We start from the raw sequence: 19,881 nt of genomic DNA, 5'->3' as shown, positions 1-19,881 counted from the left end.
AAGGTCACATCCATCATTACTCAGCAGCATTATTCCACAACTATACACGCTGAGCAATGACCCATAACATGTGCACAAATTACCTCAACATCCCAGTGAGCAGGTCAATGCATCCTGTACAGAAATTAACACAAAGGTTTCTCTCTCCTTCAGATCTTACTATTAAGACTTTTCATATGCAAATATCACTATCCAAGCAATTATTGGATTGATTGATAACTTGCATATGAAAACTCTGACATATCTGCACAAATGTATAACTATCTAGAACAAAAAACCGTTCAACTCAATAGGTGGTAGTCTGTCTGCTAGGTAAGTACCCTTGAGGATCAAAACATGAAACAGCCAGTATACCTGCTGATCAGTACCCCTGCACAGACTGAGCTACTTCAGGGATGGGTATATCCTGGCTAAGTAGGATTCTTCCAAGAATTTCATCTCATGAAGCACCCTAATTTCAAACATTTGGGCTTTACAGAGCTGCTGCCAGCCTTGTTCACGGGTGCTTTATTAGGCTTAAGGCAGACAGAGGGGGTAGATGAGCCAGAGTTCATGATCTACAACATGTAAGTGGACTACCACTCCCAGAAGAATGATTTTTTTGCCAAACCCATACAAAACAGGTTACCTAGAAGTATCTTAACATTTTCTGCTTTTAGTCAGCTAGTTGTACAGCTACATTACAATTTTATGCATTTACCTCTAAACACAAAGCTTTAAAGATTTCCTGTAGTCTGAAAGAAATGGACTTAAAATAGCACATTTGAGTAGCATTAATTTACTCATGAGCTGCCAGGGTGGCATGGCTGCCAACTTTGCTCACGGACAAACAGCAGCATGAAACCTGGCAGAATTCACTTGTAGTACCAAGCCTTCGTGGGACCCTGGTAGCCCCCCAGGAATGGGGTGGGCTCCAAAGCAACCCTCCACGGTCCCACAGTCCTGACAACTGGAGCAGCTTGGGCTTTCTATGGTGCTATAGTACTGCAAAACTGTTGGCTTTAACTGAAGCCAGTTAAGCACTTCAGGGTTTGACCTTTTAAGTATATTAAACTGCATGTACATTTTTACACAGCAGCTTCCAACTGTGATCTCGTCAGTGACCAACACTGCAACTAGCCATGACAAACCAATTTAATAAAAATGAATACAACGAAGGAGGCAGGTTTGGGAACCTAAAATGGATTATGTGATTTTCTATTGTAAAGAAAATGGAAAAGAATGAGGATTTAAATTTTCAAAATAAAAAATTACTTCTCAAAAGAAATTTCCAGGAGAGTTTTCCTTCACTGTGTCTTCATTTTCCTAACGTTGAAGCTAAAGCTTCAGTGTTTCACACAAGTTCCTGTTCTATGAACAGCTGAGTAAGAAAAGTAAAAAGAAATAAGACAAATGCTGGCAGTTCTGGTTATGAAATTGCAGCATATACTTTGTGAAACAAAGTATTATTTCATGCAGAGAGAGATAAGGTTAGTAAAACGAGGCCTCCCATGGTTCAAATTCAAGCTTATCATAAGAAGGTGTAATTTCCAAGAAGCCAAGAGAAATAATGTCTGCTTAATTATGGATGATTATAACCCTAGCCAGCCACAACAGATTTACTGTAAACTTGATTTGCATTGTATGCCAAAGCTTCAATCAGGGTTTAAACCCCCTCAAATCTGTATTATCATTTATAGCATGGTAGTTGCACATCTGCAAAGAGGCAAGCAACAGTAAAAGCCAAACTTGAGGCAGAATCTGATGTTCTGGGTATTACAAAGATAATCTTTGGAAAGGAAGATGTTGTGGTAAATTTTATCGATTAAAATTAACCTAATCCAATAAGACATTAGGGCTTGTGACACAGCTGTTCATGCCCACCTTAAGCCTTTCTTATTTGACAGAAGAATTTCCCAAGCAATGGAAATGTATTGGTGTAATGTCTAGAGAGCTTCTGTCAAGGCACCCATGGTTACATTGCTTGAAGTGAGAAAATGCCAACTCCTAATTGCTTATTCTTGATTTTATTCTTCTCAGGAGTTCAAGGATACTGGATGCTATCCACTTTTCTCTACATTTTTTTTAAATATGCAATAAACTTTCCTTAAAGACAAAAGTAATAAGCAACATACATGAGCAACCAAAAGTTCAATTTATCAGATGTGCGATTTCAGGGAGAAAGGGAACAGCAATCTGACAGAACAAAATGTTTTTTCTCCAATATCAAATATAACACCCTAGTCAAACGTTACTGACCTCTGCAAATCTTAAAAGCCTGCTCACTGCGTTTAAAAAAAATTATTTCCTAAGCTGTATACATATAACAGGTACTGTGCCTAGCACAGAAGGTATTTGCAGAAGCATCAGCTACCAGCGGCAGCATTCTTCCTTCATGTTAAACTTGGAAATTTTTTATTAAAGCTGGACTACAGGAAGTAAGTGTGCAAACAGTAGTCTGAAAAGCAGCTGAAAGTAGACATTCTTCACCCATTTAATTAACTCTGGCATTTAAAAATGCAGAGAGAGCTGCTATAAAATAATATTTTGATTACAAACATGGTGAGGAAAAAACGTAACTCCTGCCATAGTACTGTCACAGCCATGTGCTGCCTCAGTCTTTTGCTATTTATTGCTTATTTCAGTATTTATTACTCTTCAGTATGGGCCAAAACACATTGCTGATTAGCTGAAACAGTATATGCTGTCATTTCAGCAGCAGCCAACTCAATGGAAAAACTCACCTTGCTTTACCCTTTCAGTCTATTTGTCATTGCTACCCATAGTGTCCTAAATACTAAAAAGTCCTCTCTGTGCATTGAGGTTTTATAGAAGAAAAAAAACCTTGCACAGAGCTTTGCAAGTATGTCAGAGAGGCAGTTCCCACTCCTATGTTTCGCCCAGGAGGGCATGGCTGGGACCAAGCAGGCAGCAGCCACAGCTCCGGGCAATTTCACAACTTGTTGTCGTGCCTGGGGCCAAAGGCACCATCCTGCCTCCTCTGACCCAGCCCCACTGCCACAAGCACATAGCTGGGGAGGGGACCCTGTGCATCCCACCGGGGCTGCCCCAGCACTGGGGAGCAGGGGCGAGCACCCAGCTGGGACCCGACCCCTCCATTCAGCAGCAGCAAAAGCTGATCCATCCTGCCAAACTGCACCCCCAACATGGCTGAAGGGCAGGACCCTCCATGTGCTGTTGAGGTAGCCTGCGCCCTACCCCCAAGCCTCCCAGGCTTGCACTGGTCTTGTTTTGTCACAGTTTGAATTATGACCCCATTGCTCTCTCCGAGGCTGCCATCTCGATTTCCAAAGTCCCCAGTTTTGTTCAAGCTCTGTTGGGACAAGGAAAATGCTGTAACATGCAAAAGACTGCACATCAACATGTTTCACCCCTAATCAAGCACACAGAGAGGGTCATAACTGTGCAGTGAGAAGAGATATGGCATTTTCTCATGCTGCTGTTTTGCCAGGTCAGGGCTGGGGAGAACATGGCCATGCACCTTTGCCACCCCAGCCTGTCCCTGCCACTGGCCCAGCCCCCCTGGACAGCATTACTCACCTCTTGAAGAAGCAGGGCTAGGGGCTACACAGCTATGAGACACAGGCATTTCTGCAAGGTTTTTTTGTATGTGTTCATTGCTGGTTTGTTTTCACATTACTCAGAGTCCATCTCAGGGCAAAATCTCATGGTCCAACTGAGTTAATCCAACAGTTATCTCTGAAGGGAGAAGTTTCCCACACCCGCTCCTTTCCCCCGTAGCAGCTCTGTCCGCACAAGAGCACCCCCAGAGCCTTCACCACCATCACCACCCTCTTCTCCCTAAGGAGCACTGGGGCCAGTGTGCTGAGGCACAGGAGGAGGACACCCAGCAGCATTGGGTTGCCACATCAGCTCCACCTGTGACAACCCAACCCTTTGGAGGTGGAAGGACAAGGCTCCTTATGCTCCAGCACTCATCCCCACCTCATGCAGTAGCAAGCATTGCCATGAACATTACCAGTAAATTATAATTTTCCAAATGGAGAACCAGAAATGCTTCCAGGTACCTAACAGCCCTGACAGTGACTGTTCTGGCTGCAAAGTCCTATCACCTGCTGGCAGAGCTAAAGGAGTGTTTCTTCTAGAAAACTGCTAATGACATGAACCCATATGAAAATAAACACAAGGAAGAGCAGGGGGTTACTCATAGCAGATGCCAATTTAAGTCATTAATTGTAAAAATAAGTTCACATTTCTTTGTGAAATATCAAGGGAGATGCTTCAAATTAAATAGAGGACTTGAGTTCAAAGCAACAAGTAGCCCTGAGAAGGTGAGAGGGTGAAAAAAGCCATGAAGATATGTTAATAATGGTAATAGAAGAGAAAAGGCTGGATTTGGAGACTAATTGTTATTCCTACCTTGCCAGAAGGCAGCATGCAGGGGAGTTGCAACAAACCAAGGACAAACCTTGAGTAAAATCAAAGCTTGACTCACTGACATTTCCTGAGATGGTAGAGCTGATCTAACCTCTCAGCAAGCAAGGTGGAGACCTGCTCCCTCCCCTCTCTCAAGTGTCCTGCTGCACCCCATCGCCTTCCTCTTGCCAGCACTGATTCTCCTCTGACCCCTTGATCAGACCAGCCAGCTCACTAAACCACTAGAAAACTAACTCAGCAAAAGAGCTACAAATTTCCTGCCAGCATAGCAAGCTCATGCAGCTGACCAAGGGCAATCTCTTGCAACTGCACAATGGAGGCAACAGGAGTGTGCAGGGAAAGACAGTCCTTTCTGGCAGCGGTAAGACACTTGGCATCTGAAATATGTGAACAGGGAACCACTCTGCAGCAAGAGGAGGAAGAAAGAGCAGAGGAGACAATGTTTGCTACAGCAAATGGGACAGTGTAATGAATAGGAAGTAGGAATGGCTGATTTTTACAATGCCCCTAGGACAAGATCATTGGCCACTAGCTGCTCTGCGACTGCTAAATAGGTAACCGTCAATGCCACGCAGTGATGGTGAGGGGAACAGTGTGGAAACAAAGCCCAGGGCACTGTTTTATGGTTGATTCCTGACTGAAGTGCTCTCATTCTGAAGTTACTCCATTCTAAAGATCCTATGGTTTGCCATCGCACTGAGGTTTCCCAGCTTGCACTACTAATCAGAGTTCAGGTTTACTTTTCTCTACAGAAATTCCTAGGAACGTCATCCCACTAAAGTTTAGGACTAAAAACACCATCATCAGCAAATGCAGAGCAGAAGCAAGACACTTAAGAGTGGTGCCCGAGGCAATAAATTGAGTACAACAGGCATCTTTGAAAAATTCTGACCAGATTGAATGTAAAATATGCTTTTACATATGATAGTAGCAGCACTTCAAGCTACTCCAAAAGCACAAGGATATTGCACCTTATTTCCTTGCTCAGTAATTATGAAAATATTGTTGAATGTTTGTTTTGAGAATAAAGTGTACATAGCACAGTACATTTGCACAAAGGTGCTAAAATCCCTGTGCAGTTGCAGATGAATGCTTTGTCACAGACTGTCGCTTCAAGAGATGAGTATTCCTGAACAATGGGTTAGAGGAAGTAAAGGAAGAGCAGAGTCCAGGTTATCTTATTGCCCTGCCTGCACTTACCACTGAAACACTGAGATGATATGGATCATTAACCCAGTAAGAGCCCAGGTGATTTTCTTCTATCTTAGCAACTTGAATCGCTCCACAAGCACGACCACGCAGCCAGAAAGAAAAGACTTGCCCCAGTTAGTCACATAAGCCTCACTCAGCTTCTCACAAAACCACAGCCTTTGGTTCTAGTACCCAGCCCTGACTTTCGTTGAAGATGGTCACCACAGTAACTCTGAGGAGATTGTCTTAATTATTTCTAAATCCTTCTTTGAATTAAACTTTTCACATTGGGCATTAGTTTCTCATACCTAATGCTATAAAATTCCAACATTAAGTTAATCCAACTAATTCAAGAAGTTGAATTAAAAATTACAATACTCAAGAACACAACAGGCCTGAACTTCTGTATTTAAAGGCCAGGGGTAGGTGCGCTTTCATTTACTTACCTTTTTGCTTCTTCTAAGTGGCACAGATACTCATAAGCAATGTTCTGACGCCTCCTCTCATCCATTTCCTCCGCTGAAATCCTTTCATCATCCACAATAGCTGCAAACAGAAACCCATATCAAGTTACACGAGTCGGGGTGATTCTTAGAGCAATTTTACTGAGAACCTAGGCAATTTACTACAGAAGAGAAATTGAAATAGTCATCCCTCCTGCTCAACAGTGGCCTTTTATAGCATGGTGCACAAAGATATTTAGGTTGCCAAAAAGATTGTTCTCTGTATGATGAATTCCTAAAGTTTCACTTGTTCAAAACCAAACTCTTTGTCCATCGCCTGGTTTGGGGACAGGATGGAGCACTCAAACATGTGGGGCTGACTTTGGGAGCCAGCAGAGTTTCAGCTTACACATCCTCAGAGGAGTTTGAGGACTCCTGTAGGGAAGCTCAAACCAAGCAGCAGATGGAGCAGCCCTGTGCTAAGCTGAGCCTCAGCAGTAGAGCTGAATGCAACAACGCACTGCAAACATATCTCAGGGCAACCTGGAAACAAGCTGCAGCTTCAGGAACCTGTGAGACTGCAACAGACTGAGCTGCATCCCACTGATGGGGATGATGAGGGCTGTAATCAAATGAACAAGCTGTGGTATTCACACTCTACTTACTGCTGCACCCACATCACCTCCCATAAAAGCACTCTCCCAGCCTATTAAGGATGACCCTGTGCACATCTCCAGCTGCAGGCAACCCTGATTATTAACAGCTACTACCCCATGACTGGTCTCCCTCTCTTTGTAGGGTACAGAGGGCCTCTGTGATTAGATCTACAATTCTTCCAAATGCCTCTAGCAATGAACCTGAAGGACCATACAGTAATGCTGAATTTTAATCACAGCAGGTGAGGCTTTTGGAAACAGCTTTCAACATAAACCAGTTACCAAAATGACACCCTATTTGTGCTAGCAGCTGCCAAAAAGAGCTGCCCCTGCCCTCCCTCATGTTTCTCAGCCACATACTCCTGTCACCTCTCATGTCAGAGCCAGCAATCCTGCAGCTGCATCAGTGAACCAGAACAAGGGGCAGCCCTCACTGAAGAGCGATGACTACGAAGAGACCCACTTCTAGGAAGATCAGGTCCCCAGTCTGAGCTGCTGCACACCTGCAGACACACTGGCACAGGCTCAAGGGAGGGGACGGAAATGCAGGGTTGGGCCAGCCACTTTCTGCGGCACCCCACAAGCCAGTTAACTGAGAACACCAAGACATCCTTGGTAAAAAACACATGGGCCTCTCTCCTCCTCGAATGCACTGTGAGATGCTTTTAAAAAACTGTTACACAGACTGCGCTTGCCACGAGCAAGTTTTCAGCGTTTCCCTCATGCAGCTGCCTCATGGAGTGGGTAAACACCTTCCAGTAGCTGATACAGGCAACTCAAGTAAAAGGCACTATAATAAAGCCAGGAGTTGGGCTTTAACAGTACACACATACATTGAAGGCTGTACCTCAAAAAACCCCACAGAAATTATCGCACATGCATTTACTGAGCACAAAAAAGGAATGACACTACTTGCCCACATTTTGGACTGATGCTACCACACATTTGTTAACATATCATATAGCTGCTTTGAGCTTTGTAGTTTCAGTTTTAATCACTACAGACATTGATATCTCTCATCTTCCTTTGCTTTTCAGATGACTCTTCCTAATTACCCAGAAGTTTCATACACTGATAAAACAAATAAGTATCTTGCTCAGAGTGCCTTTTAAGTCTGGTAGCTCCAATAAGGATGACTCACTCTACAATGAGCTCTCAGATACTGTAATCAGGTCATCGCTTGCTATGAACCAAAACATTAGTTTGGAGGCAAACATGAGATACAGGTGGTAAAACACTCAGCCTGACAAACTGGCCATGGAGGCTGCTCTACTGCTGCTCTTGCCCAGGCCACCATCAGCTAGCCCAGGTCATACTGCTCCCACTCCCTGACAGAGTTCCTCTGCTGCAGAGGGGTCCTGGCTCTCAAGAGCAAGGGAGAAGTGTTGGTGAGCCACCATGCTGAAATTTAATATATCACTTTATTACTCGTGACATTGAGCTCCAAGATCATTTTTCAAACATCATAGCTCTCCCTCAGCTATGACAGCCCCACGGAGGAAGACAAATGCCATCAGAGGAGCCCAGCTGACCATCGATCATAGTGGGCTATGGTCCTGTCAGCCAGGATGGGACAGCCAATACCAGACTAAGCCTTTGTTTCCTGTGACACAGCTCCCATGCCCTGGGAGCTCATTAAACAGCCATTTACTCCTGCTGTCCAAACACAACTCACCACAGCAAAGCAGCAAAAAAGGCAGCTTGTCTGCAAGTAGGAGTAAGAAAACCACATAACCTATTTGATAAGTATCAGTCTAGGAACTTACCTGAATAACACTAACGCTTTACAATCTAGTCCTGGATCTACACATCCACAGGTCCCTCCCATACTCAATTAGGACATCCCAGATCAAGCAGCCCTGGCCAGCCTCAAATCCCTCATTGAAATTATTTGCAAAGATTGATTCAGAGGGTGGATGAAGGCACTGACAGATACTGTGGGATTGTAATGGTTGTTCTGCTTAGGAAGCCCTCCAATAATGAGGGGAAAGGGCAAGAGGTGAGAACAAGTAACTTGTAGACACTGAAAAGTGGAAAACCCAGATCCTTTCTAGAAGAGATACTGTATCAGCAGCTCACAAGTAGGAAAACAGGCTTTTTTCCTGCCAGGGACAAAGCAGTTGTTTCTGAGCTGAATAACTGAGCCCTGAAAAGACAGAGCACAGGGAGTGCCAACACCTACAGAGCTTATGCTGGAAGGAGTCTCTTGCAACACCGGCTTCCAATAAGACTGATTGCATGCTTTCCCCCTCCAGCACACACTGGCTTCAAACGACAGTGCTATCACACCAAATAAGGGGTTACAGACACTTTTAGAAACAGCAATGACAAGCTGCAGGATAGACATGGGCCCAGGACTGAGCTGCAGAGGAAACTACTTTGAAGACTTGGGTCCTTAAAGTCTACTAGAATATAATTTGGCAAAGGCTTCAGTTTTTGACTAGAGTCCTGCATATAGCTTTCCACAACTTCAAACACCCTATGAGTGCATCCATCAATCCAGCCACACCAAGCTCAACACGCAAATGAGCTTGGTTTGAAGACAGAAAGCTCAGTCTTTCTGCCTAACAGGGCGTGTATTAGTCATAAGACTGGGAAGATTGATGAAAGAACAAACACATTTCTGCTGTATCAGTAACTTCTTGACAGTGCTTAACTCACAAGGGAAGATGTTACAGGGTAGAGTAAGCAGGGCTAGGCTTCACCTGAAGACATCCAGCCCACTGGTAAAGCCAAGGAGGATCCAGGCAGACACAAAATGTTGCAGCTGAAAAGATCCAAATACCACAGAACAAGGCACATGCACACTACCTAGAAGCTATACAGGGTGGGGGGGAAAAGGCATTTTAAAATAACATCTTATGATTCAATTAATCAATTTTGTGACTTGATTTGGAATTAAGAGGAAAAATATCAAATATTGCCTCAAAGAGGGAATGTTAAAAGTATGTCTGGACTACTGACAAGAACTATAAAAATGCCAGTGTAGCTAGCCTAAAAGCTCTCCATTTCAATTCACTTTAGATGTTGTCACCCTGTTAGCCAACAGTTAATACATACAAAGCATGTGTGCTAAAATACCAAGTTCCCTCATTACAGGTATTCCTTCATGTAAAAACACCAAAGGAAGAGTGTGTATGAAACACTGCATGGAGCAGTGAGCAGTACTAAAGCTTAAGTTGCCACACCTAATTTTGAACAAACATGAGAACAGACTTACTCTGGCACTCACTATGATGCAACAATTGCGTAAGTATACTCTTCCCACAATTGATTCAATGGGAATAAAGTCACATTCTACTAGCAACTTCCTACATATTCTCATTCCACATATTTCTTACAAAAATAAGTCTGTTTACCAGGCAGTGTTCATGAATTGAGAGACTTGAGCATCTTCCACCACCTGATGTACTGCACTTACACCCATCCTTATCTTTGTCTAAAATATTTGTCCTGTGTACCACCATCACGGAAGAAAGAGAAGAATAGGCAAGGCAGTAGCTAGGACCAGTGGATGTCTGGGGTTTGGTTATGGATTGCAAAAACTTTCTGATGTGCCCTGATCCAAGACAGCCACTCCAGTTCTTGACAAACACTTGGAGCTCCGTCAGCTGCTGACCACAGGGGGCTGCCAACACAACCCAAGGCATGCCGTGTGCCTACAGTCAACACAGCACAAGCAGCTTTTACTGGGTCTGACTCAGCATGAGCAGACAACATAAAAGCATTTCAACCTTCTGGATTTGAGTAAGTTTTCAGAAATAGGGCCACCACTTCTGAAGCTGCAATATAATTACTGAAACTAGTAATCAGCCCAGGTGTGCAAGAGCCACTGGAGCCACAACCTTACTAACAGTGTCTGGAAAGCGATTCAAAACTTCAGGTTCACATAAGATATGCTCAGTTTACACAAGAATTTTAAGAACAAGTACTGGCTGTGTAAATGTTGCCCAAGTTCAGAGTTAACCCTCTTATCACAACCATGGTAAGGATTTTGGAGGTCACAGGGTCACAGAGATAATCCACATCAACACTGAGTTTACCAGATCTCTCCCATTAGTATGTTTATACTTGAGATGACATTAAATAGGTGTTTTACAGGTCTAATTTGCAACAGTTTTCAAATAAGCCCATGGATCCATGGATTGTATTTTTAAATGAAGCTAAACTTGAAACTTCTATAATACATAACCAAAGAGCATACAAAGAAAGGTAATGTTTGTTTTAATTTCTGAATGCAAATTTATGAAACACTTTACAAGGCATAAGTCTAAGTTATTTAGGGATAACAATTCCCCAAACAGACATTTTTTGTTATCTTAAAAAACAGAGGCTGGAAAAAAACACCCTGCAAAACCTACAACAGCATTTAAGGGTTCATGGTCATTCATTTGCACTCAGACATTTGACTATACGCAATAGTTCAAGAAGAGCACGTGGCTGCTTCTAGCAGGCAGACCCTTTAATAAGGCATTTGCCACAGACACACCAAAAGAATTCTTATACTGAAGAAGGCAAAGAAAGGAGCAGAGGCTTTTATTTCCCAGGGCCAATCCCCCTCAATTTCCTGCCACCAGAGACTTTTTCCCATGGAAAGTGAGACGTGAGCAAGGAGGAGGAGGGCTCTTTTGGCACCACAACAGGGAAGCTCAATACACAGGACATAACAGAGGACGGAGAGAACAAAATCCTCTTACAGTGACAGAAAAGAATTTGTAAAGTCAGGATTGAGGGAGAAGAGAGATACATGAGCGAACACTGTAAAATGCTGGAATAAACATTTTTCACCAGGGTATTTGAATTAAACATTAGTTAAACCACATTTGGCAGTCCCAGCAGTGTGCCATCCTGGCTACACAGTCGGCAAGGCAAGGCAGTGCTCCAGTCCGCTGGTGAGAAATTGTGCAAATTCTGCATACCCTCCCCTCACACCTTTGGGCCTCCTCCACCCAAGCCTATACCCACATCCCCAATATGAGCACACTAAAAAGCATTTAACAGAGCCATGCTATAACAGTTGAAAACACAAAAACAAAAGCCAAGCCCCTCTTGCATAAAAACTTCTGATGAAAGCTGAGCCCAGTACAACAGGCGCTAGGCAGCATCCCATTTATGTCCGCCTGTACCATCAGATTGAGCTGCAAGCATGAAGCATTTGTCATCACACTTCAGTGCTGTAGTTTCAAGAAAAAACTAATTGCATTTTAGATAGTCAAGGTGACTTAAAACCTTAGGTTATATGAGAACATGGAACTATTTTGCCTTAGTGTGAAAGAGGCCAATAAATTCAGTGCCATCTTTTTACTCCTAGTCAAATTTGTACTTTCAGGTACCCAGCACCCCAGGAGCACCTGCCCATGGCGGTTCAGCTCCGTGATCACTCTTAGGTTGGCAATTCAGGTGCTGCTACTGCACCAACACAGCACCAGCCAACCCCACCCCGTAGCCAGAGCAGGTCTGAACTGGCAGTGCTCTGAGCCAGGCTCACTGCTACCTGAGCTGCCCTCGCTGCAGTGGGGCAGGAGCTTACAGCACTGCCAGGCTGCTGGAAAATATGTGGACAGGATTACATGTACAGATACCAGAAAAGCACTGCTCAAAGCTAGAGAGGCAGAAGGAGTTCCTTCCCGAGCCTCCACTGCCAATATTGACTTGCAGGTATCTAATGCAACAGTTTAATAAACATGCAGAAGAAAATATGCCAACTTTAACTATATGAACAGAGATCATTCAACAGGCTACTAAGAAAAAATGGCTTTACAGCACCAAACACCTATTACAGATGTTCTGTTATTAAGGTATTTAGTACCTACAGGTCCACTATTATGTTGGAAGACACTTAATCTTTTTATTCTTGAAAAATTGAAGGCTCTGATCAAAACAGTTTTCTATAGGCTTCCTCTGTCAAAAAGCACAGTCACAAGCAGCTAGCACATGTCCCACAACAATAAAACCAGATGGGCTGAGCCTTTTTATACGACTCCAGTTAAGGGAATTCAGTCCTTCCCTGAACATTTGCTCCAAGAAAGGGCTCTGGACAAAGGCAGACACTGCAAGCACTCAAAAACCTATCACAGCTGTGAACCTGGAGGAAAGATTCACTTGAAATAGTAGACTAATACATTTTATTAAATCATGAGGCTCTTCAATATGGCATTTTTCAAATCTTTCCAACATTGAACTACTGTCCCCCCCCCACCCTTAAAAATGGCTATCTCTCTCCTAATCTAGTTATTACATTGTCCAAAGCATGCAGGCTCAGATATTCATACAGAAATACACATACATCTTCTGGCCAGCAGACAGACATTATCTGCCCACACAAGTTTTGTGTCACACAGGATCTACAGGACCACTGTTCTGGGCCAGATCTCACTGCCAGACACAGCACAAACAAGGAAAACAAACAAAAAAACCATTAGCATGGGAGTGTTGACAACAGAAGTCCAGTAAAATGACATCCTGATGTAAAATTAAAAATGTTTGCTAAACCAGTCTTTCCCCTGAGCTTTCTCATAGAGCCTCATTCCTGTGCATTCACTTTCCTGAGTCCTCCTTCCCCCATTTCCTTGAAAAAGGTCTTATTTCAGGCTTATGTATGTGCTACCACAAGTCCAACCACATCCATTTACAGACACTGAGCACTATTACAATACATGGACCTTAGGACTATCATACCAAGGGGACAGTGTTGCAACAGCAACCACAGAGCATGCCTCTGGAGCCAAGTGTCAAAACTGCTTGATTTCACAGACTGTCAAGTCCCATCACTGGCAGAAGGCTGTAGGATTCCTCAGACGTGTCTCAAGATACTTGAATTCCCACAAAGTTTAGAAAAAGTCTCATTTAACCACACAGACACAAGATAGCTTTGGCATTCAGCACATAAACACATCTGCTGCCAGAACATTTAACATTCATTTTTCTGCTTACAGGTATACATATCCTTTACTTTTAAACCTCAGGCTTTCTACAGTATCATCAAGTGAGACTTTAGTAGAGGCAATACATTAAAAGACATTAAGTAGTTCTGACATTATCTTATTGTATAATGATACCAGAGCACAGCCATCTCTTGTCTAGTAGGGTCCTTTAACCTGGTACAGAAAAATAACATGGTTCATTTTATCTTAACTTCAGTATAATTCTTCTGTAAGGAGACAGAATAATGGAGTTGGAGGAAGTATGTGAAAATCCAACTCCAAACAGTTTCAGTTAGCTTCTAGTGTTGCCATCTACAATTACAAACATGAAATGCAATTTATCAGCCTATTGCCCAACACCTTCCACCTACATTTAACTGCCGGTCTCACTGTCTCCAGCAATACTTCATGTAACTCCTTAATAAAATTGTAACTGTTTACCTTTGCATACTTTGCTAGCTGGTGACCTCAAGGCACAACAGATTTCCCCAAGATTCAGGTGCTCAAAGAACACCTTTAAAACTCTAGCTCCTTTCTACAAACTACCCAGTTGACCTTAAAACCCTCTGCTAATAAACCCTCAGTTTATGTTCCTGAAAAAGTTGCAAGCCTAAAGCAGCAGATTGATGGATCCTGAACAGGCAATGAACAGGGCCAAGCTTGAAGGCAGCTTGGAAAAGGCTATACTGGTAAGTAGCCTGTCTGGTTGGAAGGTTTGCTTAGTTTCCACACGCTTACAGCAAGAATGACATTTTTCACATTGGCTTTAAAGAAAGCCTTTTTTTTAAAAGGCTGGTTGGTCAGATTAGCACATCACTGGAGACTCGAGGCATTGAAAATGATATTGCACATTCCGGGAGGAATTTGCAACAGGCTTTCCGTCTCCAGAGGTTGATTCATGAGGAAACAAATAGTAAACTGTGAGAAGTTCTTGTCAGCTTTATACATTCACTGCTTTCTTAAGTAAATAACTTGTGATTTGAATTCCACATATTGACACATTTACCATTTGCTTTGTTCATTTCACTGGAATTACTTTAACCTGTTTGCATTTTATTAGCAATATACATTAACAATCCTCAATAAGAGCCAAAATTTTACCATATGGATTCCATTTCCTTACGTTTTACCTGCTGTAACCTCAGTTCAACTTAACACAATCAGAATATAAATGAAATAATGAAAAGGACAGTTTAATATTGCCAGGCTAGTAAAATACACTACTCAACTATGAAGGACATAGAAAAACGTGAGCTTCTACAGCATGCCTTAGTATCAACCCCATAACTGGGTTTAGTCAGAAGAAAAATGCTAAGTCTCTTGCCTACAGACGCCACCAAATTTGTTTCTAGCATTAGAAAGTTTAAACTTCATTTTCCTCTGAGAAGAAGGTATATTGATAAGTCAAATGCATACACACACCTACATAAAAGGAGTGATTTGTGGAGGGTGAAATACTTTGAAGATTACCCAAAAAGGGTGATAAGCTCATCTGAAAGGCATTCATCCCTCCCTACACAGGGAGCTGGAAGCAGAGGCACAAGTTAACAGCAAAAGGAGACATGCCTGCAGCCTTCTGCTGAAACCAAAGGCAACTTTCATTATATGTAGTCACACCAACATCACCGGTGGCTCCTACCCCACACGTAAACATTTGTGGATCAAGTACAGGGCAGAAGGCCACTGCAGAAGCAGAGTGGAAGAACAGGAAAGAGGGGCTGGAAACGATCAGGAGGAAGGGCAGAGCACAGACTGAACTCACTACAGTGACAGCAGGAAACCCAAATTCAGGTTTGTCCACCCCTCATCTGTTTGCACATGTTGATGTTGACCCACGGCTCTATTGGACTCCTACTGCTGCCAGTTTAAATGCTCTGCTGTGCAAACAGCAGCTAAGATCACTCTGATTATGTTGTTTGAGACATCTTAGCAAACACATAGGACCACAATAAAGCATGAGGCTTACTATATAGCAAAGGGGGACCCTAGAGCCTGAAGAAGCTAAGCATGTCTGACAAGAGCTACTGTTGCTTCACCAAAAGGCAAACTAGTTGAAATCCACAAGGAAGAGCATAACACTAAGGTTTTTCGTCACTGTCATTATTCTTTGGTAGAAACTCAAAAGACCAATGGCCATACAAACAGTAACCAATTAAGGTAACACCTTGCAAATGCTGCACAGGATTTTCTGCTAAATCAGAACCTCGTCCTATTTCTTTTTCAATCTTGAAAATGTCAGAAAGCTCATCTGCATTACAGTCAGCGACCAGAACACCCCTGCTACCTGCAGGCTGGTTACAGTGGGGTTACTCTTGGGTGTGAGAAAGGAGGAAGACAAAAGCAACAGGGACAGAGGGAGTGAGAGAGGGGGGAAGGGAAGATCCTCTCACACTTCCTGAAAAAAAGTCCAGCATGATATTCTGTTTGGGAGCGAACAGTTGCCAAATGGATTCAATATTCAGGTCATTCTGGGGCTGACATCAAAAAGCTTCCTACCAGCAAACTCACAGTACAGCAACCAGCTAGAACAAGTGTGGTAAGGTGTAGCTTAAAGAACAGAAAAGGAGGATGACAAGCAGGAATACTGCAGTGAGAGACAAAGAGAACCTGAGGAGAAAGCTGTGTCAGAGTGTCACTGAGTAACTCAGAAAAGAGCTACATGAATCTCAGGGTCTAAACCATAAGACTCAGGAGGACTGAAATGCCAGTCTAGGAAAAGCGATAAGAGCATCACTGCAGCACTGAGTAAATTTGAAATCACCATAAGAAAGACTGCAGTGTAGAAACCCTCAGCCCTGACATCTGGTCTTAATTCTTTGACAAGTCATCATCTCCTGCTCTTTCCCTAGCCAGTCTGTTGCAGAGTCATCCTTCTACCAACGTCTGAACAAATCATCTGCTTCACCCTCCATACTCTGAAAGGAGCTCCAGAAAACACCTGAAATGTTGCAGCACATTTTTTTCTTCAAGATATAAACACAAGAATGTGAATAAAAAAGAATAGTATGCATGCCATGAGGTTTGCAGCCTTAAACTTGAAGAACACATTTCCCTCTGCCTTGCTTTTCATTCCTAAATAATTTTAACAGCCACAATATCCTTGAAGTTTGTAATTCAAATTCTTTGATTTACAGGCACAATGTCCGTTTTTTAATCTCACTGGGGAGAAAAAAAAAACCAAACCATTTATGCATTAGGGATAACACATCTGAAAAATTAGCTTGCACCTACAGACCCATAGAATGAGATTGAACAATTTTAATACAAAAATTGGCTTAAAATTCACAAGAACATGAAGAAATGCTGTATGCTGCAGAACATGAACCCATAGGTATGGTAGGTTTAGGTGATGAGCAGGACCCCTGCACCCAGAGGCAGAGAGTGAACAGAACCATGGCAGTTCCTGCCCTTCCTCCAACATTCCCATCTCCCCTGGAAAGGCAGCTGAGCTGCTTGTGAAACAAATCCCCAAACTGCTGTGCACTCAGCAACTGTTTCTGCAGCTGAGATGGCCCAGCACATGCAGGAACCACAAAAAAAGGATGGAGGTGCCGCATCAGGCTCACAGGCTAGCATCTCACCCTAAAACCTCTTGGCCTGGCTGACTGTGCTGGTCCACACAGGTGCAGGAAAGGCACAGGGGATGGAGATGCACCTTCTTTGTTTCTGCTTAATGGGCGAGATGATGATACATTCTTGCAGGAAGAAGGCAAAATCAGTGTATCCATGCAGATAACCAGTTCAGAGGCAGTCTGGTGTCAGCAGTGACCTCAGTTATCACTTGAAGCCTGCTTGGCTGTCTCCACTCCACAGTAGGCAAGCAAGTGCTTGCACAGATGTTGGAGTTGGCAGCATTGGCTCCAGGGTAACCTCCTCCCAGTGCTCCCTGCTAGGTCATTTTGGGAGCACACTGCATAGGCAGGCAGACATTGCTTGCAGGGCAATTGCCCACACTGCTTCTGGACAACTCCAGCTCTTGTTTCTCATTTACATACATACCCAGTAATAAGACTTAATTTCTCCTTCATCATCAGGAGTTAGAACCATAGGAGAGAATAAAAGCACAAAAGATTTAAGTGTCTAATCACAGACCTTTGAACAAGGTTTGAAAAGAGCAGGCAAAACCCCACCCTACCACTCAGTACATCTAGTACCAAAGTATTGAGATTCAAAACAGCTGAGTGACAATGACACATCTACTGTTGTGCATATCACTGCAAAATCATCAGATATGGAGTGAGCCAGATGTTCCTCCTAACTTATCAATAAACCCAGTACTTGCATTTCCAAAACAAGTCACTGACAGCTGCACTTACAAGATCAGTTTTCACCCAAATCATACACTCACAAGTTTCTAACTATAACTGTATTAGTTCTACTAAATTCACATTTCCTCTAAACTGACAGCAAACTTATCAATCTTATCTCGAAAACTTAATTTTTCAGGTTACTTGCTTGTGTCTACTCTATAGCCCACTCCAAAAAGTAAAGTTTGGATTAATGCAGCAAGTTCTGACCACAGGACAGCCTCCTCTCTGCCTTGAATCCATTTCCACTAATGAAAACACCGCAGTGACAATGCTAAATATGAATTGTGAATAAGATATCATGAGCATACTGAAGGCATTGTGTAAACACCTCAAAACAAGCATTCTGCCCGAAATAGCAATACCAAGACCACTGGAATAAAGGAAGCATAACTAGCTTCAATCATTGCCGTGGCAACCATAGTACAAGCAACACACATAAACTTACAATCAAATTAAGCTATGTGTTTGCAAGTTTTGAAGTCTCTACCCAACAAGGAAATTCACATGCTCAGGGGTTGAGCACTGACTTTTATCATCTTTTGTGTAGCTGCAGTGTGTTTTCTTTGTTGAAGCACTACTTCAAAAAATCAAGACTTTTGCTAGGACTTCTGATGGTTCTTCCTCCAAGCTTTGCCCTGCTTTCCAGCTCACACTCCATGGTCAGCCTCCTTATTATAAGGTGTTTACAGCTGCTACAGGGAGCAGACCAGTCTGAAAAAAATAGCTACTCCATCAGTACTACCTTGCCCAGATGAGTCCCTCCCATTCCTGTTCTATAGGGGAACTACTTCTGTAGAGACCCAGTGTCACAACAAGCCTTGCTCATCATCAGTAGTTCTGCTTCTCCTGACCTGCACACTAAAGGCTGTCAAGAGTGAGCACAAGTAAATTACTTCTACCTAACTGGTGACAGTTTTCATGCAAGTGGTCAACGTCCAAGAAAGCCCATACTCTATAACTTGAGGAAATTAAATTGAAATAACTTGATCAGATGTAAATTTGCATCTCAGATGTGCCCATGAAGCTAGTGCAGACCAGTTCTACTATTGCTATAGGAGCTCCAAAGTCTCAGCTGCTCATTTCTTCATCCTTTTGGGGAGTACAGATAGACCTGTGTCCTGATTTCAGCTGGGATAGAGTTAATTTTCTTTCTAATAGCTGGTATGGTGTTGTATTTTGGGTTCAGTATGAGAAGAATGTTGATAACACACTGATGTTTTCAGTTGTTGAGAGATAGTGTTTAGACTAAGTCAAGGATTTTTCAGCTTCTCATGCTCAGCCAGAAAGAAGGCTGGAGGGGCACAAGAAGTTGGGAGGGGACACAGCCAGGGCAGCTGACCCAAACTGGCCAGAAGGGTATTCCAGACCATGTGACATCATGCCCAGTATATGAACTGGGGACAGTGGGGCTGTGGGGATCATGGCTCAGGAACTAACTGGGCACTGGTTGGTAAGTGGTGAGCAATTGCATTGTGCATCACTTGTTTTGTATATTTGAATCCTTTTATTAGTATTGTCATTTTATTATTGTTGTTATTATTAGTGTCTTCCTTTCTGTTCCATTAAACTGTTCTTATCTCAACCCATGAGTTTTACTTTTTTTTTTCCTTTAACCCCCATTCTCTCCCCCATCCCACTGGGTGCAGGGGAAGTGAGTGAGCGGTTGCATGGTGTTCAGTTACCGGATGGGGTTAAACTACTACAACTTGCCAATGGGCAACATTTGCAGCCTGGACAGAAGCAGCCTACCAGTCAGCACTCTCCTGCCATAGATTTAAGAAAAAGGATACAGGTGAATGTTGCAGAAATCCATCTCTATTTTTATCAGAAGCTTCTGTAAACATTTACAGAGCTATTTAATTTTGTTTAAGTGTGGCAAAAAAAAAGGGAAACTACTGCGTGTTATTGCCATGGTTCAGCATTATAGGAAACACCAGCCCTTGTTTTGCCTGTTACTACC

General features: G+C 42.9%; 1 protein-coding gene across 5 annotated transcripts in view; it reads right to left on the bottom strand.

Moving 5' to 3' along the window:
- Nucleotides 1-19,881, bottom strand: part of IQGAP2 (IQ motif containing GTPase activating protein 2) — a 130,047-nt gene that overhangs the window by 101,555 nt on the left and 8,611 nt on the right. For all 5 annotated transcript variants that reach the window (XM_030004394.1, XM_030004398.1, XM_030004395.1 and 2 more), the window contains exon 2: nt 6,036-6,135. In XM_030004394.1, coding sequence (XP_029860254.1) covers nt 6,036-6,135 — 100 coding nt within the window. The remainder of the gene's footprint in view (nt 1-6,035; nt 6,136-19,881) is intronic.

The sequence above is a fragment of the Aquila chrysaetos genome, chromosome Z (assembly GCF_900496995.4).
Source record: "Aquila chrysaetos chrysaetos chromosome Z, bAquChr1.4, whole genome shotgun sequence".
In the NCBI taxonomy this organism is placed as follows: Eukaryota; Metazoa; Chordata; class Aves; order Accipitriformes; family Accipitridae; genus Aquila; species Aquila chrysaetos.
The sequence above is the reverse complement of the archived record's forward strand: the minus strand, read 5'-3'. Positions and strand labels throughout refer to the sequence as shown.